The following is a 24,280-nucleotide window of genomic DNA, read 5'->3' as shown; positions in this document are numbered from 1 at the left end:
TAGGTAGCTGTTTGCCAAAGGTCTCAGACACAAGGTATGGCACACTGCTGAGTGATGGGATGCTTAGGCAATAACTGGTTATCAGATCCAGTAACACAAAAGTCTGGCTTCCCCCAGGCAGGTGATTCTAGACCCCCAGAGAACAGGCACAGAGCTTCTGAAAACCCTCCTGGAGTCAAGACTTAAAACTCTTTTGCTGTTACCCTTCTGACAAAATAGGGCATTCATACTGAGGGTAGTGCTCATGATGGGGGTGGCCTAGACTTTGGGGAATATATTGTTTAGAATAAATTAGGGTTAATGACGGCTTCTGCTTACATAAAATATTCTACATTATTTAACGATTAACTGCTTTGAGGATTGTATCTGAGACCTCCAAGTCCACTCCTTCCAGCTGGGTCCCAGGAACCCTTCCCCTCCTCCCTTACAGTTAGGTGTGCCCCTTCCCCCCCCCTTCCTGCTGGCTGCCTTCTCTCCTCCCTTTGCTCGAGGCACTCCCTACTTTCCCTTACCCTCAGCTGCTAGAACAGCCTCTTTCCTCCCTTTCCCTCTCTCCCCTCCCATTCCTGGCAGCCCAGAGACTTGATCTTAGGCCATCTGGATAGGCTGCTGGGTTAATGGAGAGTAGAGGAAAAGAGGCCCAACAAAAAAGCTCCCTCTCTGTAGACAGACAGCATATAGGAGGATTGGTACTCAGGCCTGGCAAGCAGTAATCCTTTCAGGAAGTGCCCACCCAGCTGCTGGAAATTGTAGTTTTTCCAGATTTGACGCCAGGGATGAAGAGGTTTTAAACTGTTCTAACCCCTAATCAATTACAAATAATTGTGATTGGCAGAAAACAAAGAGTATTAAATGGGAAAATATTTCCCCTCCTTCCCCAAATGGCAATAATTAGAACTTTCCATATTTGGCAGTGTTAGAGATAATATTTTTAATCATCATGGTAGTAGAGGCTTAGGAAGAAGAGAGCACATTTGGGGAGATTCCCAAGGAGAGTCTCTCTCCATTATCTTCTTTGGGTCATTTGGGTCACTGGATTCCATGATTAATCTGGATAGTTCAAAGTGTATACCATGTGTACTTGGACTGTCTCTTTGACTGTAATCAATTTAATTACTTGGCTGGAGGAAGAGGCCTGCAGGTGCAGAGGAATGACTTCTGAGCCTTTCTCTGCCCTTCCCAAAATGTCACCCAGATGGAATAACATATCAGACATATAAATCCACATAACATATAAAACAGATATGACATATAACACAAAAGCACTGAAAAACATATTAAAACACTGTGTAGAAGGAGCATCCTCCATGTAACTACCGAGGTGGTTTTTGGTAAGCACAGATCAGACTTCCCTTACTCCATAAACTCTCGTAGCTTCCTAGTACTCTGTTTGTTTGAAGCCCTTCACAACTTGGCTGTAACCTGTTTTTCTAGCCTCATCTATTACTACATTTTTAATACTCAACTTCCCAGCCAAAGTGGCCTTTCTCTATGTTTCTCAGACGTGACACTCATCTCCCTTCTCACATGCCTGGAACACACTCTCTTGCCACCTCACAAAATCCTTGACTTCCTTGAAGACACAGATTGATCACTATCTTCTATGTCTTAACCTTTTTTGTGTGTCCTGGACACCTCAGGCCGACTGATCGAAGCAAGCCTGTGGGACCTCCCTCAGAATGATGGTTTTTAAATCCATAAAATAAAATAGGTAGGATTTCAAAGGAAGCCAGTTCTATTGAAATAAAGGTTTTTTTTTCCTGTCCAGGTTCACAGAACCAAGCGCCTCAAGTCTATAGGATCCCTTTCCTAAACCTCCCCTGTTAATGCCCTCAATTACTAATTACTTTGTATTAAACTACTGCATATTTGTTTTGTATTTATCCTGTATACACTTACATGTGTACATGTTTCCTCCGATAAATGTAAGCCATGTGAGAGTGGATATTGTTTCATTTTTTATCATTGTGTACCTGTGCCTCCCACAATTCCTGACACTTAGTAGGTATGTAGCAACAAGTGCTTGTTGCTGTAGATGCCCCTACAAAGATGCGTCTCAAAGCCCATCCTTGCCTGCCCATCAAGTTTGACTTTTGTCCGTGTCCTTCCATAAATTCACCACTGGTAGTACGCCAGAGGTCTGTCTCACTTGTCTACTGGTTATCCTTCACTCTAGATATGTGACCACCCTATCTTCTTTTGACTCCTACATTTCCCTGGTGACATCATTTACTCAAACTCTTCTAAGTTCCTTACTTGTTAGATGTTGTAGCATGCTTACCATGTTCCTCTTCTTTTTTCTGGGAGTGACCATACATTTTCTGGGATTTCATGATTGGGTGTTCCTTTCAGTGCAGATCATAACCCCAACATTGTTTAGTAAAAAGTCTTTGTGGCTTGCTGGGACCAAAAAAAATTTAGCGCCATGTGGCCAGTCTTCTGGTGATGAATCTTTATTATGACAAACAAATAAGGTGGTTGTTTTTTTTTTCTCTTTATAATTAGGAGTTTTGTGCAACCTAGCATCAATATGGGGTAGAAACTAGAATGTTTTCATGTACAAGATAGCTAGACTTCTTTTCTTTAATGAGAGTCCTAACAGCAAGAATAAGTTAGTTGATAAAATTAATCCTCTTCCCTTAAGGCTGCAGATTTTATAAATAAAGAAAATATTTAGCATCACCACTTCTAACTCACTGCCTCCAAACAATACCATTGTGATTGTTACAAATGAAATTTCCAGCATTCCAGAAAGTAGAACGTCCAACCCATTCTCAGTTAGAAATTTAGTCAAACTGATTGCTGACGAAACATTCTACAAATCAACTTCTGGCAACTTGAATCTTTCTAGAACAAAAGCCTGGATTAGCTATTACCATAAATGGTGCCTGCTTCCATCAGCGTTCCTCAAGATGTTTTCCACAACCAACACTGTATATGTAGACTTCATTTTAAAATTCTTTTGATTTTACTGAATTTCAGAGGGGTGATAAATCCAAGGAATGGACTTCCAGCAAAAGAAATTGAGGATCTTGGGGAAGTTGTAGTACAGGGAAAGTCTCATGCCTTTCTTGTTTATGAGTAGGTATACATTTTTGTGTGTGTATTGTTTGTAGAAAGTATAGTGTTGTTCTTTTTTCTCTGAGTATGGGAGATAGTTTTCATTTTTAAAAAATTATATTATCTGAGTCTATTACCCTATTTTCTGATTCTACTACTCTACTGCCAACCATATTCTCCTGTCTAATCACCATTTCAGACTTTCCATGTCCAGAATGAACCCTTTCTCCTGAACCTACTCTTTCTCCAAATTCCCCATTTGTTTTTTTTTAAATAAAATTTTATCGATGTTTTTATATCACTTTTTAAAATCTTTAAGGAACATATTGTAATGGTGTTGGCATAAGCATTGAGTTTGTTTTGGTAGACTCAGATATGTTATGCATTTTGTGTGTTTTTTAAAAATAATAGTTCCCTATTTTCACTTTCTGGATTTTGTCATTATTATATACAAAAATTATTCATTATTGTGGGTTAATTTTGTTGCCAGGAACTTTACTAAAGTTCTTGTCTTTATTAGTTTCTTTGCTGATTTCAAAATTTCAAACTTTGCTGAATTTTCAAAGTAAACTCATGTAAGCAAATAAAATTCCCCATTTCTATCTAGGGCGCCTTCATCCTCCTCACTCGCAAAATCTCTCATCCTTGACTCTTCATTCTCCTTTATTCCTTGCCAAGTTCTGGGATTTTGGGATAGGATCATTGATCTCGAGATGGATGGACATTAGAAACCATGGAGTGCAACTTCCCCATTTTCCAGATGAGGACACTGAGGTATAGAGAGGTTAAATGACTTGACCACACAGCCTGTAAGTAGTTGAGGTGCAATTTAACATCGGATCTTCCTGATTCCAAGTTAAAGTACCCCAACCATTAAACTAAGGTCTTCTTAATTTACCCTAGAGAACATTTCTTTTATAAATTTCCTTTCCATTCACAGGGCATGAATTTTGGTTGAAGATCTCTATCCCCTTTTGCTTGAACAGTTTGTTTCACTGCTTCCCCTTCCTTCTCTAGTCCGTCCTCCATTAAGCTGCCAAAATCATCTTCCTAAACCTGACCTTATTAACAATGGGCACAACAGCCTTCAGGGGCTCTCTGTTGCATTTATGGTAAAATAGAAAATATTTAGCTGAGCATTTCAGGCTTTCTACAGTCTGGCTCCAACCTACCTTTCCTGTCTGATTTCCTATGACTTCTGCGTACACATTCTACATTTCAGACCACACTGGATAAGCTGTGCTCATGCACATCTGCCATCTCTGGCTCCATGTTGTTGTAGTTAAAAGCTTTTTTTAAAGTCTGACCCTTTGTGACTCCATTTGGGGTTTTCTTGGGTTTGCCATTTCCTTTTGCAGCTCATTTTACAAATAAGAAACTGAGTTAAACAAGGTTAAGTGACTTGCCCAGGGTCACACAGCTAAGTAAATGTCTGAGTCTGGATTTGAACCCATGAAGATGAGTCTTCCGGGTTCCAAGCCCCATGCTCTATGACGCCACCTAGCGGTCCATTATGGCTCCATACCTTTGCACTTGCTGTGCTCCATGCTTAGAATGCACCCCTGATTCACTTCTGTAAGGGGCCTCTTCCAGATGCAGCCTTGAAAGTTAAAACAGGTGATGCCTTTCTCCATCCCACCCACTCCCTAGGCAGATGTTTGTACTCTCTCCCTCCTCAAATAATCTTGTTTTACTAATCTGTGTTCTCCTTGGATCCCGTCCATATACTGTAAGCCCTTGAGGGTAGGGACTATCTCATTTTTTTGTCTTTGTGTACCAGTTATGCTGCATCGGGCCAGGCTTATTGTAGACCAGTAATAAATGTGTGTTTGAATTGAATGACATTGGAAAGGATGTTGAAAGATTTTAGAAAAATGCTATGATCACATTTAGCTTCTTGATCATGGAGGGCTTTCTATTTCCAGTTGATGGAACAAAATCAGGCAGCTGGCTTTGGCAGATCCAGTGACTACTGAAGCGGAAGGATCGGGACATGAAATTACCTCTAGGGTCTTTCTTACTAGAGTCCCTGGAGTTCACAAATAGCAGACTAGACTGGCACTGAGGTCTTGCTGCCCAGGGGATTTCAGACTTCCTTGTCAGGGCCTCTGGCCTTGGCTGGTGGGTGGACCAGTCCAGCCTGGTGGCTGTGTTTGTTCTTTTAGTTGGTGCTTAGAGGAAGGAAAGGTGGCAAGTAGGCATGATTAATATTCTTAGGGAAATGACAACTTTATTATTATTATTATTGTTCGTATTTTTATGCAACATCTCTGGGATGTTTTATTTATAGACTATATAGTCATTTGTTTGCAACTGCCTAAAATTGCTAGAAAGGGAATTAAGTATCAAAACTGAACTGTTATCCTTTTAAAAATTAACATGCTCTTCACCATAGTTACAGACATTTTATTTATTGCCTGTTATATCAGAAGTTGAGTCATAAAGATGCAACCCTTTCCTTTCTATACTTATCTAGAAACAGATCCATTGATACCTTTTTTTTAAATATTAAAGTTGTGATTTCCTTGGCATATAGAACTCTCTCCACCCAACCGGATCAGTACCTGCCACCTCAGCTTATGTTGTGAGGGAATTAATTGCCTTGAGAAATAAGAGGTTTAGTGACTCATCTAGTCACATGACTAGTAGATAGATGTTAGACAGGGGATTTGAACTCTGGTCTTTCTGACTTGAGACCAGATGCCTCTCCTGTAGAATTACTTTCTACAGGCAGTCACAAGAAAACAAAGTTGCTTCTCTTGGGGATTGACATCCCAAAAGACTAAGGCACATTCCCTATATCTCAGCCTTTTGCCTAGAGCAAATTTATGTTGTGAGTGTAGAGTTTCCTTTTGAGTGATGGACCTAAGTTGTTGGCAAAGGAATATATAGCATCTGTGAGGGCGAGGAGAAGAAAGGGAGGTGAGGAGCAGTTGTGCTTGAGCATCCACTAGTGTGTGTGTTCGGTCATTTTTCAGTCATGTCTGACTCTTTGTTACCTGATTTGGGGTTTTCTTGGCAGAGATGGCTGGAGTGGTTTGACGTTTCCTTCTCCAACTCATTTGACAGATGAGAAAACTGAGGCAAACAGAGTTAAGTGACTTGCCCAGGGTCACACAGCTAGCAAGTGTCTGAGGTCAGATTTGAACTCGGGAAAATGAATCTTCCCGACTTTAGGCCTGGTGCTCTATCCATTATACTACCTAGTGCCCATGAGCACTTATCACTTCTGCTAATAAGTTTTACCAGAATTTCACAGGTTATTATTTCAACCTAATGTCTATTTTCCAAGATAATCGTTCATTAACATTTGTGAGACATTTCTGAATGGTACCATCCCAGGACGTAAAACCTAATATTCCTGCTAACCTTTCTGTAAAGAGATATATCTACTACTGTAATTGGTCCCTGACCTATTTACAAACTCTTGTCTGATTCGTCTTGTGACTAAAGCCAGAGGGTTACGTGGGGTCTGGAAGAGATCTAAGACAGATGGCCATATGGGGACACATTGGTGTTCCTTACCTTCAGTCCCATACCCCTCTTTTCTCTTCTGAGTGTCCAATCCTAATCTTTCTTCAGGGTCCCACTCTCCCATGAGGCCTTTCTTGAGCTTCCAGTCTCTAGGTGATCCTTGTAGAAGCCTAAAATTTTAGAACTTGAAGAGATCATATAGTCCAAAGCCTTTTATTTAAAAGGTAGCATTCAATTAAAACTAAGGCTCAGAGTGGTTAGGCACAACTTAGTGAAAGTTTTGGGGGCAGTGGGGTATAATGGAGAGAAAGGATCAAACTTGGAATTGAGAAAGCAGGGTTGGACTGTTTTTGATAATGATGACTAGCTGTGTGACCTTGAGCAAATCCTTAAACCTTTCAAAGCTTCATTTTACCCACAAGGAAAAGGAGGAAAGTAATTCTTGCCCTTAGCAAGATGGATGGTGAGAATTAAATGAAAAGAGTTCTTTGTAACCATAAAGCAATTTCTGATGGTGCCTTGGTGGGGTAGTAGCAATAAGTGAGCGGCAAAGAAGAAACTAACATCTGATCCCCCAGTCTTGGGCCCTGGTGTACTGTAAGCTTGACCAGGTTGCATATTCTGTTTTCTCTGAAATCTTACAGTATTTATTCTGAACTACATCATTTAATAAAAGCTTATACTCAATCAGCCAATCACGTTAAGCATCTGCCATGTGCCAGGCACTGTGTTAAGCACTGGGGATACAAAAAGGCAAAAGACAGTCCCTGTCCTCAAGGAGCTTACAATCTAATGGGTGAGACAACATGCAAGCAAACATATACAAAGCAAGCTATGTACAGGATAAATAGGAAAGAATTAAAAGAGAAAAGTCATTGGATTTAAGAGGGATTAGGGAAGGCTTCCTGTAGAAGGTGGGATTTTAGTTGGAACTTAAAGGAAGCCAGGCAGGTCAGTAGTCAGAGCAGAGAAGAAAGAGCATTCTAGGCATGGAGGACAGCCAGAGAAGGTACAGAGCCAGGAGATGGAGTATCTTGTTCATAGAACAGTCTGTAGGCTAGGCTAGTGTTACTGGATCGAAGAATACAGATCTGGGAGTAAGGTATAAGAAGACTGGAAAAGTAGGAAGGGGCTAGGCTGTGAAGGGCTTTGAATGCCCAACAGAGCATTTTATATTTGACCCTGGAAGCAACAGAGGAACACTGAATTTTATTGAGTAGGAGGGGGGTAACGTTGAATGGAGAATAGATTAGAGTAGGGAGAGATTTGAGGCAGGCAGTCTGGCTCACCAACAGCCTATTGCAGTAGTCCAGATGTAAGGGGATGAGGGCCTGAGGCACTAGGGTGATGTCAGTGTCAGAGAAGAGAAGGGGGCATATACAAGAGATATTGCAAAGGTGAAATTGACAGGCCTTTAGAACAGATTGGATGGGAAAGGAAGGGGGAGGGGAGTGAGAGATAACCCAGGATGACTCCTACTTTGGGAGCCTGAAGACTGGGAAGGGTGGTAGTGTTCTCTATAGTAATAGAGAAGGTGGGGAGGAGGAGGAGGAGGGGGGAGGGTTAGGGAGAAAGATAATGAGTTCTGTTTCGGACATATTGATTTTAGGATGTCTATTGGACATCCAGTTTTAGATGTCTGAAAGGCAGTTGGAGATGTAAGATTGGAGTTTTGCAGAGAAGTTGGGGCCAGATTTGCAGTTTATATGAGAGTCATCCTTGGGAGCTGGTGAAATCACTAAGTGAAGTAATATAGAGGAAGAAGAAAAGAAGGCCTAGGACAGACCCCTGAGGGACACCTATGGTTAGAGGGTGTGATCTGGAGGAGGAGGATCCAGCAAAGGAGACTAAGAAGGAGTTTTTATTTTTTTCACATTTTAATTGATACCTTTTGTTTTTACGTTAGCTTAATTTCTGCGTATATCCTTTTCCCTCTCCCCAACCTGTAACAAAAAATTTAAAAAGGCAGACATTGACAGTCTTGACAACATAAGCAGTATACCATACTCATTACCCACCCTTCTTCCCTCTCCCACTTCTGCAAAAAGACAAGGGAGGTGATTCTTCCTCAAGCACATGCTTTCAGTAAGCTTTTATTAATTTTTATCATGTGCTTTTTGTGAGGTGCTGGAGATACGATGACAAGAATTAAACCATTCTTATTCTCAAGGAATTTATATTCTATGGAGGGAAACCGTATGTGTATATAGAAGTATATACAAAAAGAATACAAGGTAATTGGGGTGGGGGACAGGCGCTCAGGGAGATTAGGAAAGTCTTCATGTAGAAAGTAATAATTGAACTGAGTTTTGGAGGAAATAAGTAAATAATGGGGAAGTGAACAAATATGCTGCTTGTCTTGATTTTGAATTACATACCACTTTTTAACTCTGCAACTAGATTTTAAGCTCTTTGGGGGCAGGGTCTACCAATATCTTTGTTAGGTGTTTCTCCTTCCGCTCTTATCACAGTGCCTTATACTAGTATTTGTCCATTTGCTGATGAATTAATAACAATTTTGACAGTCTAACTTAAGTGCAGAGCTGTAGTAAATGCTATAAAAACAGCTCCGGAGGTTAGCTTTAGTCTTTTCTGAGTCCTCTATGTTACAAAGAGAGTGAAATAACTCATAAGCAAGGTCTATCTCCAACCAGGAAAGCAGAGAATCCAGGCAGTTACGCAGCTAGATAATCAAGTGACTTGCTGGGACAGAATTTTTTCAGATCTGTGGTACCCAAGTAGGAAGTTGTTCCAGGGGATACCATACAATTTATAAGTTGATTTCTTCATTAGATTAAGAAAATAAATGTTTTCTTTATATAGCTTGTAAAAAAAACCCTACTGTCTCTACTGCAGAGATTATTATTTGAAGAATGTAGGGCAGTTGAGGAACAGTAGGAGATGATAGCAGGTCTGTGGTCTAGTCCTCCACTGGGGCTCTTGGGTGTTAGCACAGTACTTTCTTTAGTATTCTGGTGTAGACGGGGCTATTCCTGATGAATAACAATTCCTGATGAAATATAATGGGAGGATTAGCTATGGGGCATTGTAATTTCCTTTGATCTTCTAATCCTAATGTAATTCAGTAGATGATTTTTTCTTTGTTTTGTTTTGTTTTTCTTCTTTTTTTGTTATGTCTTAGTCATTGCTTGTGCTTTTTTGAATCTCAGTATCATATTATAATTTGGAATATGTGCATATTTATAGCCACCCTCTGTGCTGCATCCATGGTTTAGTTTTGCCCCTTTTGACCATGTTTCATTTGCCTATTTCTCTGGAAGGAATTTAGTGTGAAGAGAGAAATCACCTTCTGCCCCCTGGTCCCCTTACTCTTGGTCTAGAAGTTTACCTTAAAGTTGCATGAGATGGCTGTACTATTGGAAACTCAGAATGAATCCTTTAAAAACCACTTCATCATATTTAGCAGTACCACTTTCCCACAGCTCTTTTATGTTAAAATGTAGAAACAGCAGAGTGTTCTTGTTGTGTGCCTTATCCTTCCAGTCTCTGACCCCTTCCTCCCTTGGTGTTGTGATTCCTGTGGGCACTGAGGACAGCGCTTAATTTCTCCATTGTCTTGGAAGCCTCTATAAGTACAATGGAAGAGGTAGGAACTGTGCAATTGGTCACTTGTCACCCTCTGAGATTTAATGACATAGGAATTCACACCCTTTGAACTTCTTGTCTAGCCTTCATTTAGAATTTTAGGATTCCAACTGTTAGCTCATTAGCTCCTTAGGAGAAAGGTAGGTTTGTAGCATTTAGATCTGGGAAGGAAGTTGGATATAATTTAGTCTAAACCCCCCCCCCATTTTAAAAAATTAAGAAACTGGGGACTAGAGAGATGAGACATTTGAGTGCCAAAGTCACACTTCTAAGAATTAGATCTGGAATTCTAACTGACTCTATATTCAAGGTTCTTGTCATTGTATTAGAACTGAAAAACCTTGTATTTTTCTCACTCAAAATGAGAGGCAGGGGGATCCTTACAAATTCCAAGTAAATTTGGTAACTACCACCAAAAAGTTCCCAAGGAAATATAGGGAGAAATTTAAATCACATCGCTGGCTAAACATGGACACCATTGATATGGTACCCCTTGGATAGCTATTGCACCCTGACAGGTTTTGTAATAAGCTTTGAGCCTTAATGTTAAGTGGATATAGAGCAGAAGGCTTGTTCTAAATCCAGCAGATGGTAAAAGTCTGGTTTTGTCAATGGTGATTGTAAAGTGTTTAGTAGAAGCTTTTGCCACATAATAGTACAAACTTTCACATATCCAAACTTGGGTACCCTAGTAAAACCATCAGTAGTGAAACTACAGTTGTCTCTTCCACATTGTGGTTTCCATATCTCATGGGTTAACATAAGAAATTAAATGAGAATTTGGGGGGAGTTTTGTGGAAGCCAAAAACAACATGTGAAGGCCAATAAACAACACAGAAAAAGTTTAGAAACTCAGAAATGCATACAGTATTGTATAATACCAACATATTTTTATCTTTTAATACCATAATAATTGGTTAGTGGGCAAAACCTGGATAAAGATAGGAAGAGAACCAGGAGTAGTGTAATGAAAACCTGTTTAGAAAGAAGAGGGTATCAAAGGGAACGGAATGATGGACAATGTCGAAGGTTACCGAGAGTCAAGAAGGATGCTGTTAGTCCTTGAAGAGGACCAATGACGTGAAGTTGACGTCTTAACTTTGGAGTGAATTGGATTGAAGTGATGCAGAGCTTCCAATCATCAGCCTCACCCCTCCAGAGTTATCCAAGTCCAGTGGCAAGACAAAAGGAAGATAATGATTCTGGCCCAGGATTCAGTGAGTCAAGAAGGAGGAAAATTAAGAAAAGTATGTTAGACTTGGCAAATAAGCAATCTTTAGTAACTTGGAGAGAGCATTTTTGGTTGAATGAAGTTAAAAGCCAGATTCCAGAAAGTTAAGAAAGGAATAAAAGGATAGGAAGTGGAGGCATGGATTGTAGACAGTCTTCATAAAGAGTTTAGCCATGAAAGGGAGGAGATAATAGGATAATAGTAAGCCTGGGTCAAGTGAAACTTTTTTTTTCCATGAAAAAATTATTTTATTAGGAAACCAACAAATAGGTTTAATACATAAACAGCAAATTTGTTCTGAAAATGACCCTGCACTAGTGCCTGGAGTATGGAAATAGACTGTTGATGAGTCTGCCTGCCTCAAATATCTCCCTACTTCAAATCTATCCTCCATTCATTCGAACACCAAAGTTATGGATTTTCCTAAAGTTCAGGCCTGACCATGTTACTGTCCTACTCAGTAAACTCTAGTGTCTTCCTCTTGCCTCCAAGATCAAAAACAAAATGCTGTATTTGATATCAAAAGCCCTTCATAACGTGACACACTCATACCTTGCCAGTCTTCATTTTCACCTTACTCCCTTCCCCATACTCTTCAGTCCAGTGACACTGGTCTCCTTTCTCTTCCATAAACAAGACACTCCATCTCTCTGGTTCCTGCCATTTTCTCTGGCTGCCCGCCATGTTCAGAACCCTCTCTCTTCTCATCTCTGCTTGCTGACTTCCTTGGCTTCCTTTAAGTCCCAGTTAAATCCTGTCTTTTACAGGAAGCCTGTCCCAGCCCCTCTTAATTCTAGTGCCTTAATTCTAGTTAATTTTTCTCTTATTTATTTTGTATATAGCTTGTTTATATATAGCTGTTTGCCTGTTGTCTCCTCTGTAAGCTCTTTGAGAGCAGGGATTGATTTTTTTGCTTTTGTTTTGCCTCTTTTTGTATCTTCAGTGCTTTGCACAGTGCCTGGCACTTGGTAGGTACTTAAATGTTTATTATTAATTGATTGAGTACAAGAAGATGAAGGGAGTGAAAAAGGAAATGGTTTAAGATGAAAGTACACTTGTTATCTGTAGAGCAGGCAGAGCAGAGAGGAAAGGGTGGTTGCTTTAAGGTAAGTTGCTGGGGAATGTTGGGTTGGGGGAAGAATAAGAGGGGGGACTTGGGGAATTAAATATGGTCTTTAAACAATGAGTAGGGGGGCAGCTAGGTGGCACAGTGGATAGAGCACCAGCCCTGAAGTTAGGAGGACCTGAGTTCAAATCCAGCCTCAGACCAAATACTTGACACTAGCTGTGTGACCCTGGGCAAGTCACTTAACCCCAACTTCCTAAAAAAAAAACAAACCAAAAAAACAACGAGTGGCTGGGTTTCAGAATCACTGGTATGGTGAAGGTCTGGTGAAGGATCCTAGTTAGTCATTGAGAATTAGTTCAGGTGGGTTATCATAGTCCCTAGGCATTCAGCCTTGGTTCTATATATGAAAAAAGGGAAAGAAGAGCAGCACACAGGAAGCTGGAGAGGGTAGTAGGAGAGAGATGGAAAGGTTGGCCCAGGGAACCTGGGAGACCTGCTTTTCCCCTTTTTTGGATAGGCACAGATGTTAGTAAGATCTGGAGTCAGGGCCAGAAGTAGAATAGAAGCTGAGTAGGGAAAACAAATTTGATTTATTGGCAGTTGAGACTGTATCCTAATAAGCAGATGTATTTTGACAGAAAAACTGTGATGTGACATTTAGAAAACAGAAGCTTCCATCTTATTGGCAGCCAGATTAATCATTAATGACTTGTTTTGGGGCATTATATAAGTGATTTATCTTGGGGCATTTAAATCTACTAAATCCCAAATAGAATTCCAAACTTTAAAAAAAAAATCCCTCAAACCATTTCTTAGTTCTGGAGCTAAGAACATACAGTCTTTACTAAGTCATCGTGTTATTTATACCTTGATCCTTGTGACCATGAGGAGTTAGATAGTGAGCTACAAATACAACTATGACCATTAAGAAAGTATTATCTTGAAATTTAAGATATGGAATTACCAACAAGTTATATTTTGAAATGTGAGGTGAATCAGTGTGTTCCAGAATGATTTTTCACTCATCTTGCAGTTAAGGGTAATAATCTACCTGACTACATTAACTTAATTCCCTTGAGAACTTTTTGGAATTGCTTACTATATTTACTTATATTTATATAATATAATATATTATGTATATATAATATATATTATATTTACTATAAGAGTTTGTCAGCTCTGCTCCCATTCTCAGAATAACGCCAATTCTCAAACTACTAAAAACCAACAAACATAACCATCCCTAAGCTATCAAACCCCAAACAAACTGTATAATACAAGAAACGATGATGATGACGACGACAGCGGTAAAAATGACCATGCTAAACCTGCCTTACACATAGACCCTGCTCTCACAATGGAAAAAGTATGTTCACATTACATATGATTTTTTTAATAAGACCGTGAGGATTTCGATGGTGAACTACAAGTACCACTAGGACCACTAGGAAGGTAACCCTAACACTTGATTATCGAGGAAACAATTACAAACTGGTTGATTGTTCGGATCTTTCCTTCTTTTGCTTCCTACCCCATCTCGTTGCTTGAATATTGGCTGGTCTCCTTTGGACTTGCTGTTCCACCAGAGTGCCCGTGGGGAAGAGATGAAATTTAACCCAAGGAAGCTTTTCTCCTTGTTAGCTGAGATAAAAGGTTAAAATATTATGCAATTATAGACATCTCTTTTCTTCTGTTCCTCTGTGTAAACTAGTGTTAGGATATTATAGTGCTGTCTGCATGAGCATAGAAAATGACCGTCCTGTAGATTAGTTCAGCTTGAACTTGTTCCCTGAAGCAACCAGGTTACTATCATTCTTTGCCAGCACCTAGAGGTGGGAGTAAGGGGTGGAGAGTGTGTGTTTGTGGGGGAGGGGTCTTCATACCCATGCCCCTATGCCTGCTGCAGTGGCCAAAAGAGCTGACCCAAGAATCAGGAAGACCTGAACTGAAGTCTTGCCTTTGCCTAGCAGTGATTGTGTGATCCTGGAAAGGGCACTTAACCATCGGTGTCCAAGGCAGCTGTCTTGAAACTGTCTTAAATTGTCGAGCAGGTACTGATCTGCACTGGTAAAGGGAGTTTCCTCACTGGGAGCTCTGCGTCAGTGATCTCACAGATCTAGTCCCTTTCTACATTGAATTGAAGATGATAATGTTCATCAGTAACTGGATGAAAGCACAGATGTGTATCTCACCCCCCAAAATTATAAATGATACTAAATATTCTTTCAGCAGTGGATAGAAAGGGATGCCAAAGAATGGAAGGGATAGGGTGTGTAGAGGATTAATACTATTTAAGTGTTTGAGGTGATAAAGTAGGTTTCCTCTAGGTAGAGGCAGCTATGTGTTACAGTACATAGAGGGCTCTGCCTGGAATCAGGAAGACTTGAGGTCATATTTGACCCTAGATGTTTATTAAATTATGTGACCCTAGGATATCACTTAAAGTTTATCTTGTCCCAGTTTCCTCGTCTGCAAAATGAAATCATGGTTCATTATCATGTTGATAAAAGTTCAGCGCAATAGTATTCCATCACTTTTATATGCCATAATTTGTTTATCCATCCCCCAGTTTATAGGTGCCATTTCAGATTCCCATTCTTTGTCACCTGAAAAAGAGCTAGAAGTATTTTTGTAAATCCTTACAATTCTTTTTGCTTAGGGTGAATCCCTCCTTCATCTACTCTTCTCTAATTCTCCCTCTCCCTTTTCCCGTTTCTCAGTTTCCCTGTTGGGTGAAATGTGTTTCTCTATCCAGCTGTGCGTGTGGGACACACACATGTGTTCTTCCTTCTTTTAACCAGTTCAGATGACAGTGAGATTTAAGTGTCATTTGTTTCCTTCACCCCTTCCTTGCTTGTATAGAAGTCTACTTGTACGCCCTGATTATGTGAGATAATTTTCCTTAGTCTGTCTTTCCCTATCTGTCCAGTGTGTATTCTTTCTTTCTCCTGCTATTTTTTAAAAAAATTATCAAGACAGAGCCACTTCAAGGCCTTGTCTAATTGGACTCCCTCAATGAACCCTGATGATAATGGGGTTCAGAGGCTATTCATGTATCATCTCCCCATATTTAAATGTGAGCAGTTTGTCCTCATTTATCCTTTATTATTATTCACTTATGTTTACCTTTTTATGCTTCTCTTCACTCCTGTGTTTGAACTTCAGAGCTTCTAAGTAGCTGTACTCTTTTCATCAGGAACGCTTGGAAATCCACTATATCATTAAAGGTCCATTCCTCCCCCCCCCACCCATTGCATTTTACTCAGTTTTGGTTGGTGGTTGTTCTTGGCTATAAGCCCCTTTCCTTTGACTCCTAGAATATACTATTCCAGGTTCTCCATTCCTTTGAAGTGGTGACTGCTAAGTTGTATGTGATGCTGACTGTGGCTCCTCAGTATTTAAATTCTTGAATTTAGAAACTCTAGATTTTGGCTGTAGTGTTCTCACAGTATCCATTTTAGGGTTTCTTTTAGAAGATGACCGTGGTTTCTTTATTTCTCCTTTGCGTCCTCTGGTTCTTATAGCTCTGGGCAGTTTTCTTTTAAGGTTTCTTGAAATATGTTGTCAAGACTCTTTGGGGGAATCTGTTTTGCAAGTCAGTTGTCTATTCTGTGAGAGCACTTTCCACATCCTTCTGTTTTTCAGCCTTTTGACTTTCTTTTACTGTTTCTTGTTGCCTCATGGAAATGTTGGCTTCTAATTGATCCATTCTGATTTTCAGGGAATTTGTTGTTTGGGCAAGGTTTTGCTACCTCTTGTGCCAGATTGTTAATTCCCTTTACAATTCTTCCATAACTATTATTTCTTTTATTCAATTTATAGAAAACATTTTAATATGTCTTTTAACTCTTGCTTCAATTCTTCCTGTAATTTTAATTGAATTTGTGTCCAGGGTCTGTTTTTCACTTCTGGTGTTTTGGAGTCATACTTTTCTTCTTTGTTTATGTCTTGAGTGTGCAGCCACCAGAATAACTCATTATTTGTCCATTCTTCCAGTCTACTTCCTGACTTAGAACTTGGTGTTAGGGTTGGACTTTGCCACTCTTCTGAAGGGAAGGTCTGGGCTACTTATGGTACTGCTTTCTTGGGATATTGAGTGTTGTGTTATTCTAGGATCTTCAGGGACAGACTGGGAACCTTTCAGTGCTCCCAAAGAGATCTGATCCAGGGTAAAACCTGATTATTGCCCCCCTGATTTGAGCTCTGTAAGTTCCAGGACCTGGATTTAGGTCTGTGCAAGGGTAGATGTTGGGAGTCAGCCCTTATCAGCCAGCTGGAAAGCTCTGTTGTTTCAAAGTTTCTCTTTGGTCTTGGTTTTTTGCCCTGGTTATTCCTCTGCTGAGTAGACTAGATCCTGCAAGTAAGACCCTGCTCTGAGCCTGGTTAGTGTCTGGGCCATACTATGGCAGCTGTTGGCTTCTGAATTTCCTCTTTTCTCCATACACAGCCCCCAGTCACCCTATCCTGGACTACCACTCCCTGCTCAGGTCCTCTTATCCATCTGCCCTGGATCTGTCACCAGGATTGGGGCAGTACTTGACAAAGCTGCCTGTTGACATCAGTCTCCATTTCAGTGCCCTAGGATGGATCTAGGACCTCTTCTTTCTGTATTGCCTCTTCTTGGGCACTGAAGTGCCTGCCCTAGGCATGCTGCTGCTCTGATTCTGTCCTTGGTGTCCATAGACCTCCCTGTCTTTCTCTTTAAGCTGACAAAGGATTCACAGTGAATTTCAGGATTTGGGTCAGTACATTTCCTTGATCTGTTCAGAGAGAAGTTTGTGAAGGGGAGCTCACCACACTGCTTCCTAACATTTGACATATTGCTTCTTTCCTTCCTTTATACCATTTGCTAAATGCAGATCTTGTCATTTCAGTGCTATAATGAAAACAGAGGCTGTATAATGAAATTAAGTTCTAGTGAGGCAGTCATCTTTTGACTTCCACACTGTGATCACAGTTGTAAAACAGCTTACCCACTTCCTCTAGATCCCAGTCATCAATATTGCTCAGGTTTGTGGGTAGTGGAAAGAACACTTTAATTTGACCTTAAAAGTAATTTTTAAAGTAGTTACTTATTAGCCAGAGTAAACATTTGATTGATATCAGTTCTGAGCTGGAGTCCTAGGAGCATAGATATTTCACTGGAAGGGACTGTGAGAGTCATCTAGTCCCATCCCCTTATTTTACAGTTGAGGAAACTGAGGCCTGCAGAGGTGAAACAGTTTGCCTAATGCCACACAGGCAGAAAGCATCAAAAGCTACATTTGAAAACATTTCTTCTGACTCCAGAGCAAATGGATGCTGAATGCTGAACTTTGTTTTCACTTATTATAGTAGAGTTAAATTGATTTTTCCTATTTACAAAAACTCTCCAACTAACTCTGTACTGTAATTAATTTATCACCATTCAAACTTTTAGAATTCTCTTAGGAAATGAATTGTGGGTTTGCCGTATCTTTTGAATAAGCTCAAAAATTAGGTGTCATTCTTGGCTCTCCACTCTCTCATCCTATCCCTCCAGTTTGCTACCAAGTCCTGTCATTTCTACCTTTGCAACGTCTTTTGAATATACACCCTTCTCTCCTCTGAGCCTGCCGCCCCTCTGGTGAGGCCATATCCCCTCATACCTAGACTATTGAAATATCCAGCTGATTGTCTCCCTGCATCAAACCTTTCCTCATTCCAATCCATTCTCAGTCAGATTTCAAATTGATCTTCCTAAAGGGTAGGTCTGATAATGTCACCACTCTACTCACTAAACTACAGTGGCTCCTTAGTATTTCCAGAATCAGATACAAAATCCTCTGTTTGGCTTTAAAAGCTCTTCATAACCTGACCCCCTTCCAGTCTTCTTACACCTTACTCCCCTCCATGGACTCTGCAGCCACTGATATTGCCCTTCTGGATGTTCCTCGAACATCACACTCTTGACTTTGGGCATTTTATTTTATTTATTTTTTGTTTTGTTTTGGTGAGGCAATTGGGGTTAAGTGACTTGCCCAGGGTCACAGAGCTAATACGTGTTAAATGTAGAGCTTAGATTTGAACTCAGGTCCTCCTGACTCCAAGGCTGGAGCTCTATCCACTGTGCCACCTAGCTGCTGCCCCTGACTCTGGTCATTTTCACAGGCTCTTTTCCCATGCGTATAATTTTCTTCCTCCTCATCTTTGTCACCAGGCTCTCCTGACTTCCTTTAGTTCCCTTCTCAAATTCTACCTTCTACAAGAACCCTTTCCCACCCTCCCCCTTACTGCTAGTGTCTTCCTTTTGAGATTACTTCCAGTTTGTCCTATATATATATCCTGTTTATATCTAGCTGTTTTCACGTTGTCTTCCTGCCCTTCGACTGGCGCTCTTTGAAGGCAGTGACTATGTTTGCCTTTTTTTGTATTCCCACTTAGCCTAGTGCTTGTTTGACACATAATAAGTGATTAATAAAATATTTATTGATTTGACTTGAAAACAGTATGGCACAGTTGGATGGGGGGGTGAGGCGGTGAAGTTCATTACGTGTTGCTTTTCTTCCCCTCCTAATTGCACTGTACAGTAAGAAGAGTAGAATTCCAACAGGATCAGATTGGGAAAGAATGGAATCTAGAATACAAACCTCTCTACTTCTTTAAGAGAAAATGAACAGCTAAATCTGGCACTAAGAATGTGAAGGGCTAGTTATGTGAATGGAAGTAGTAATTTGCAAAAACTCTTCTTGAAATATTGTTCCCTATTTCTTTGTGTGAACATAATAACATACTTTTTTGTTTTACTTGCTTAAATTCCTGCTGTACTTGTTTCTGTTTAAAAAAAATAGTGGTGAATCTCTTTACACAGACTAGAGTCTGACCTCAAGATTCACTGAAACTTTGCACAGTGCTGGCCTGTGAATGTGTTGTGCAGGGATATTTCCCTGAAGTCATACTTTTAGGTAGCATTGTGCCTTAGATCAGGAGGCAGCTAGATGGGTCAGTATTGTTGTTTGTCCTTCTTTCTCTAAGAGGACTATGATATCAGGAAGGTGCTGCCATGACATGCAAATGACTTGGATTTAGATGAGGGAGGGCTGTGCAAAGTCACTGTTCTTGATCTCTCCTCTGGAGCCATCTGGGTCCAGTGTGAAGGTGTAGATCAGAATGGCCTCGGATGCAGTGGGAGACCTTGGCCTTTTTAAAGTAAGATCTTTGCCAGGTCTCGGTCTGACTGAGGCAATGCCCATTCAGTGCTTAAGGCTAGGTAAGAAATGAAACAAAGACTGATCTCTTTTACCTGGTCAGAAAAAAAAATTGGGGCAGCTAGGTGGCTCAGTGGATAGAGCTCTGGCCTTGGAGTCAAGAGGACCTGAGTTCAAATGTGGCCTCGGACACTTAACACTTACTAGCTGTGTGACCCTGGGCAGGTCACTTAACCCTATTGCCTAGCAAAACAAACAAACAAACAAAAAATCAGTCTGGGAGGGGAAGACCCTCAGGGTTGGGTCAATGAATTGAGTGTTGGATGCTGAATGGGGAAGACCTGAAGTCAAATCTTGCCCTCAGTTCTTTGTGGAGGTTTTTTGTTTCTTTGTTTTTACTTCAGTGTGTGTTGCCAGGCAAGTCACTTAACTTCTCTTCCTCAATTTCCTCATCTGTAAAAATGGAGGTAATAGTAGCACCTACCTCACAGGGCTCTTGTAGTAGTCAAATCAGATAACATATGTCAAACTTTTTTTTTTACTTACAATACTATATAGCTGTTATTCTGACTGTGGAACCCTGGGCAAATATTTTACTTAAATTAATGTTTGAATGGATAAGGGGATACTAGTGATCTTTAAGGTTTTAGGATCTACAGGGGTTAGATCCAGGTTGATAACATGAAGGTGGAATTTCCTAGCACGGAAAAGAGAGAGAGATATGTAGTCTGACCTGGGGAAAGTAGATTGTGTTTATTTGGAATCTTAGAAACTTACTTTTTCCTTTCTCCTTCTACTTAGGTGTTGAAAAATTTCTTCTTGCTTTGGAAGGCTGAATGGGCTAAACATGAAGAGCTTGAAAGCAAAGTTCAGGAAGAATGATGTAAGTACCCTGTGACTCACAGTCTGGCTGTTCAGTCTCTGTTAGCTTGTACTGTAAGGCTAGTACTTTACTCCCACCTTGATAAGGCTTTAGGTTAATAACTTCAGAGAACAGAAGCTTTCCCACCATTACCGCCATTCCCCACCCTCTTAGTGCAAGGTTTGTGAATGACATGTTGAATTCTTTCTATTTGAGAATGTGGCTCCCCTAAGCTTTCTTAGACAGAGGATCTATAGACCTTATGAGAGAAGGCTGGAAAAGTGCCCCTATTAAAAGGAAGAAGAGAAATTGGCAAAATATAAAGCTGTCTTATGAAGGGACCCCTTTTTAAAGAGAAGCTGTTTTCATGGGAATAGACTGGTGACATGATTGTCAGAAACCCGTGGCCTACTTTTGACCTTAGCCAGAAAGCTGAAGTTGATTTAATTCCACCAATTTATTTTAATAATCGTAATTAAAGATACCAAACACTCCCCTGATTTTTGCCTGGTGCATCTCTGCCTTTCTCCATTGTCCTTCAGAAAAAAAAAAGGTAGTAAATTGGTCATCCTGCTAATGTGAGCCCCAGTGGAGAAAATAGTAAATGATCGTTCTCAGAGGGACTAAAACCAATAACATTTTCGCTAAAGGTCATTTTAGAAATTGGATTCAGAAGTCTCCTTTGGGACTCCCATGTGACACCATTTGTACCTCTTGTGCAAATTGCCTTCTAAATGCCTTGAACACACATTGTTGCCCTTTTGGCTAGGAGGAGTCTGTGGAAGGGAATAAGATGGTGGCTTTAGAATAAGAGGTTTGCACAGCAGTCTTTTAACCTTATGTAATTAAGGTGTCCTTGGATTTTATTGCTTTACCATGAATTATATTTGACTGCTTGGCACAACTGCATTGATGCAGTAGGTGGAGATTGTAGTCATTCATGGCTGATATATCACATGCACACCCTTCTTTGGCAGTAGCCTATCCCCTGAGGCTGCATCATGACTTGTAATTTACAGCCCTGATGGATTCTTTCTTTGCTGGTAACCGCAAAGTATCATTTTAGTTCTCTAGATGATCTGATTTTCAGGCGTTAAGTGCTCAGTGTGTGTGTGCTCTTATCTCATCTATAGTCCATAGGACCTCTGCAAAAACCCTACTCTGATACTTGATAGTTCTATATAACCCTAGGCTCTTGAAGGTTTTTGGCCTTGAAAAGTATTTTTGGGAGGTCTTTAACAGGTTAGAAAGACTCTTGAGAAGAGACCTAGCAATGGACTTTCATTTGAGCACTAGCTTAAATACATTGAGAGTTCATCATAAATTGTTTGGTCACCACAACTCTCAAACCATCTAGCAACTTGTAAAGGGGTTGTGATCTGTATACACAATGAAGTCAAGGATGCTCTAGGTATTTTATGTGACACTGAAGCTCTCATGTTGCAGTGGAAAGAACACTGGATTTAAAACCAGAGGACCAAGGCTTGAATCTCAACTCTGCTATTCACTGTCTGTGTAAACTTGGGCAAATCAAATAAACTCTAGGCCTCATTTTCCTCATCTGTAAAATAGTGGAGTCAGACTAGGTGACCTCTAAGGTTCCTTCTAGCTGTAAATTTGCAGTCCTCTATGGGCTTCTGATCATATACCTGCCTTGATTATTGTAATTACTTAGAAGGAAAACTCTGTCCAGTCCAACATCTATTGAAATATAAATCCGATCTGTGATCTATGATCAAAGAAAATTTATATTCCGTCAAAGTAAGGGCTGTTGAAGCAAGAGTTCTTCTGGTTGGGAGGCTAGGTGGCAGCATCATTTCTTCTGTGATTAAAAATTCCTGAATGTTGGCAGTAATGTGTTTGATACTGGAATACAATAATAGTCCCAACAGAATGCCTTAAGAATGAAATCTGTACCAGTAACTAAATAGGAGAAGCTTCTGAAACTGGTGGGAAAAGGTGCCACAGTATTCAGTAGTTTAAGTTAAAAAGAGAAATTTAAGTGAAGATTTAAGGGGAAAGAGGACAGAAGAAATGATACAACTGGAAGTTAGAAGCTTGATTGGCCCCCAGATTGCTGCCCAAAGCCAAACCACTCAACTGCTAAAGAGAGATAGTGGTCATTAAGAAAGCTTTCATGGTGGCCTGCCAGCTTGTTAGTTGGGCAAATGCCTGCCAGCTAGTACAGTGGAACTCCAGTATGGGTCTCTGGGATTGGATTTGAGTGTATGAAACAGGAAAGTATGGTAATCAGGATAATGCAGGGCAGAAAATAAGATGAAAAAGAATTCATTTAAGTGAATGGCTAAGTGTTTACTTTCTTGCCCAGTGTTATGGTTCCTCTTAGCGAACTAACCTAAATTACCATCTGTGCAATTTTCTTACCTGTGTTTGTGCGAGGCAGTTGAAAAATGTTTTAAAAAATAGGTTCTTTGTGTTCTGGAGGGTAAGAAGAGAAGAGGACAGCAGTTCATATCTGTGCATTTGTAAAGAAGAAACAGTGGCCCTGTTTGCTCTGATACCATTTCAGTCAGCCTGTGTCCAAATTGTTAATAATCACCTAGAAATAAATGAGGAGCTTTTAACCTTTCTGTGTTAGGACCCCTTAGGCAATCTAGTGAAACTTTGGACCCCTTTGCAGAATGTTTTTAACTTCATGAAATAAAATTCATAGGCTTACAGAGGAAATAAATTTATTGAAATACCCTTATCAGAATATTAATTTAAAAGCCCAATTCATAGATCTCTGCTATAAAGAGTAGAGATAGACATAAGAAAGCCACACACATATACCTTAATGTCATTTTGCTGCTCTACTTTTCTTAGGGAGTTAATCTATGTGTCTTTCCCTGGTGTACATTGTTATGTAGACATGTTTATCTGCATGTCAAGTTATGTGGAATAAGGTGGACTTTGGGCTTCCTGGTATGGAATGGATATTGTTAGAATTTGGGGTCTGATGATGAGAGGCCATGGCCAAACAACATCAGGAACTCTTATTTGAAATTAAGCACTTTGGGGCTCTGTGGACTAACAAACAAATAAATAAATCAAACTTATGTTAGAGCAGAATATCTTTCCTTCTGAAGTAAGAGTATCATTCCAAACACAATATATTTTTCAGTTTTCCATCCCCTGAGGATTACCATTCTGTTATTTTTAGAAGACATTGCATATTAATGTCTGATATTGGAATAGCACTGAACATTTGTCTGGGTGTTTTTTATACTCCCTGTTAAGGTGGGTTGGACAATTTCACAATCCAAACTAGTAAGCATTTATTAAGCACTTATTCTGTGTAAGATACGTTAACCTGTGGTTTTTGTTTTTTTAAAGACTTGAGGGAGGAAACCCTGAATAACCAATGATTTAATACCTGCTATGTGTACAAGCCGAGGGAATTACAAATATCATTTGATCCTCACAATAACCCTGTGAAATGCTATTATTATCCCCATTTTTTGTGTTGTTCAGTTGTTCTACAGTCCACCTGACTCTTCATGACCCCATTTGAGGTTTTCTTGACAGAGGTACTGGAGTAGTTTGCCATTTCCTTCTCCGAATTATCCCCATTTACAGTTGAGGCAACTGAGGCACACAGAGGTTAAGTGATTTGCCCAGGGTCACACAGCAAGTAAGTGTCTGAGTTCGGATTTGAGCTTGGGTCTTCTTGAGTCTAGGCCCAGCACCCTATTCATTGTGGCACCCAGCACCCTATCCATTGTGCCACCCAGCTTTTTCCTTATATCAGCCCAGCTGCATCCTGATCAGCAAGATAGCTTTGATCCACTCTTTTTTCATCCCAGGGTTGA

General features: G+C 40.2%; 1 protein-coding gene across 1 annotated transcript in view; it reads left to right on the top strand.

Annotated features, from left to right (window-relative positions):
* The window catches only part of RAI14 (retinoic acid induced 14), a 180,533-nt gene that overhangs the window by 21,744 nt on the left and 134,509 nt on the right, over positions 1–24,280 (top strand). The window contains 1 exon segment of the mRNA XM_078153225.1: positions 20,408–20,489. Coding sequence (XP_078009351.1) covers positions 20,454–20,489 — 36 coding nt within the window. The 5' untranslated portion in view covers positions 20,408–20,453.

This window comes from Phascolarctos cinereus, unplaced genomic scaffold, assembly GCF_003287225.1.
Source record: "Phascolarctos cinereus isolate Bilbo 61053 unplaced genomic scaffold, phaCin_HiC Scaffold_4;HRSCAF=312, whole genome shotgun sequence".
Lineage (NCBI taxonomy): Eukaryota > Metazoa > Chordata > Mammalia > Diprotodontia > Phascolarctidae > Phascolarctos > Phascolarctos cinereus.
Note: the sequence above shows the minus strand (reverse complement) of the source record. Positions and strands in the feature narration are given on the sequence as shown.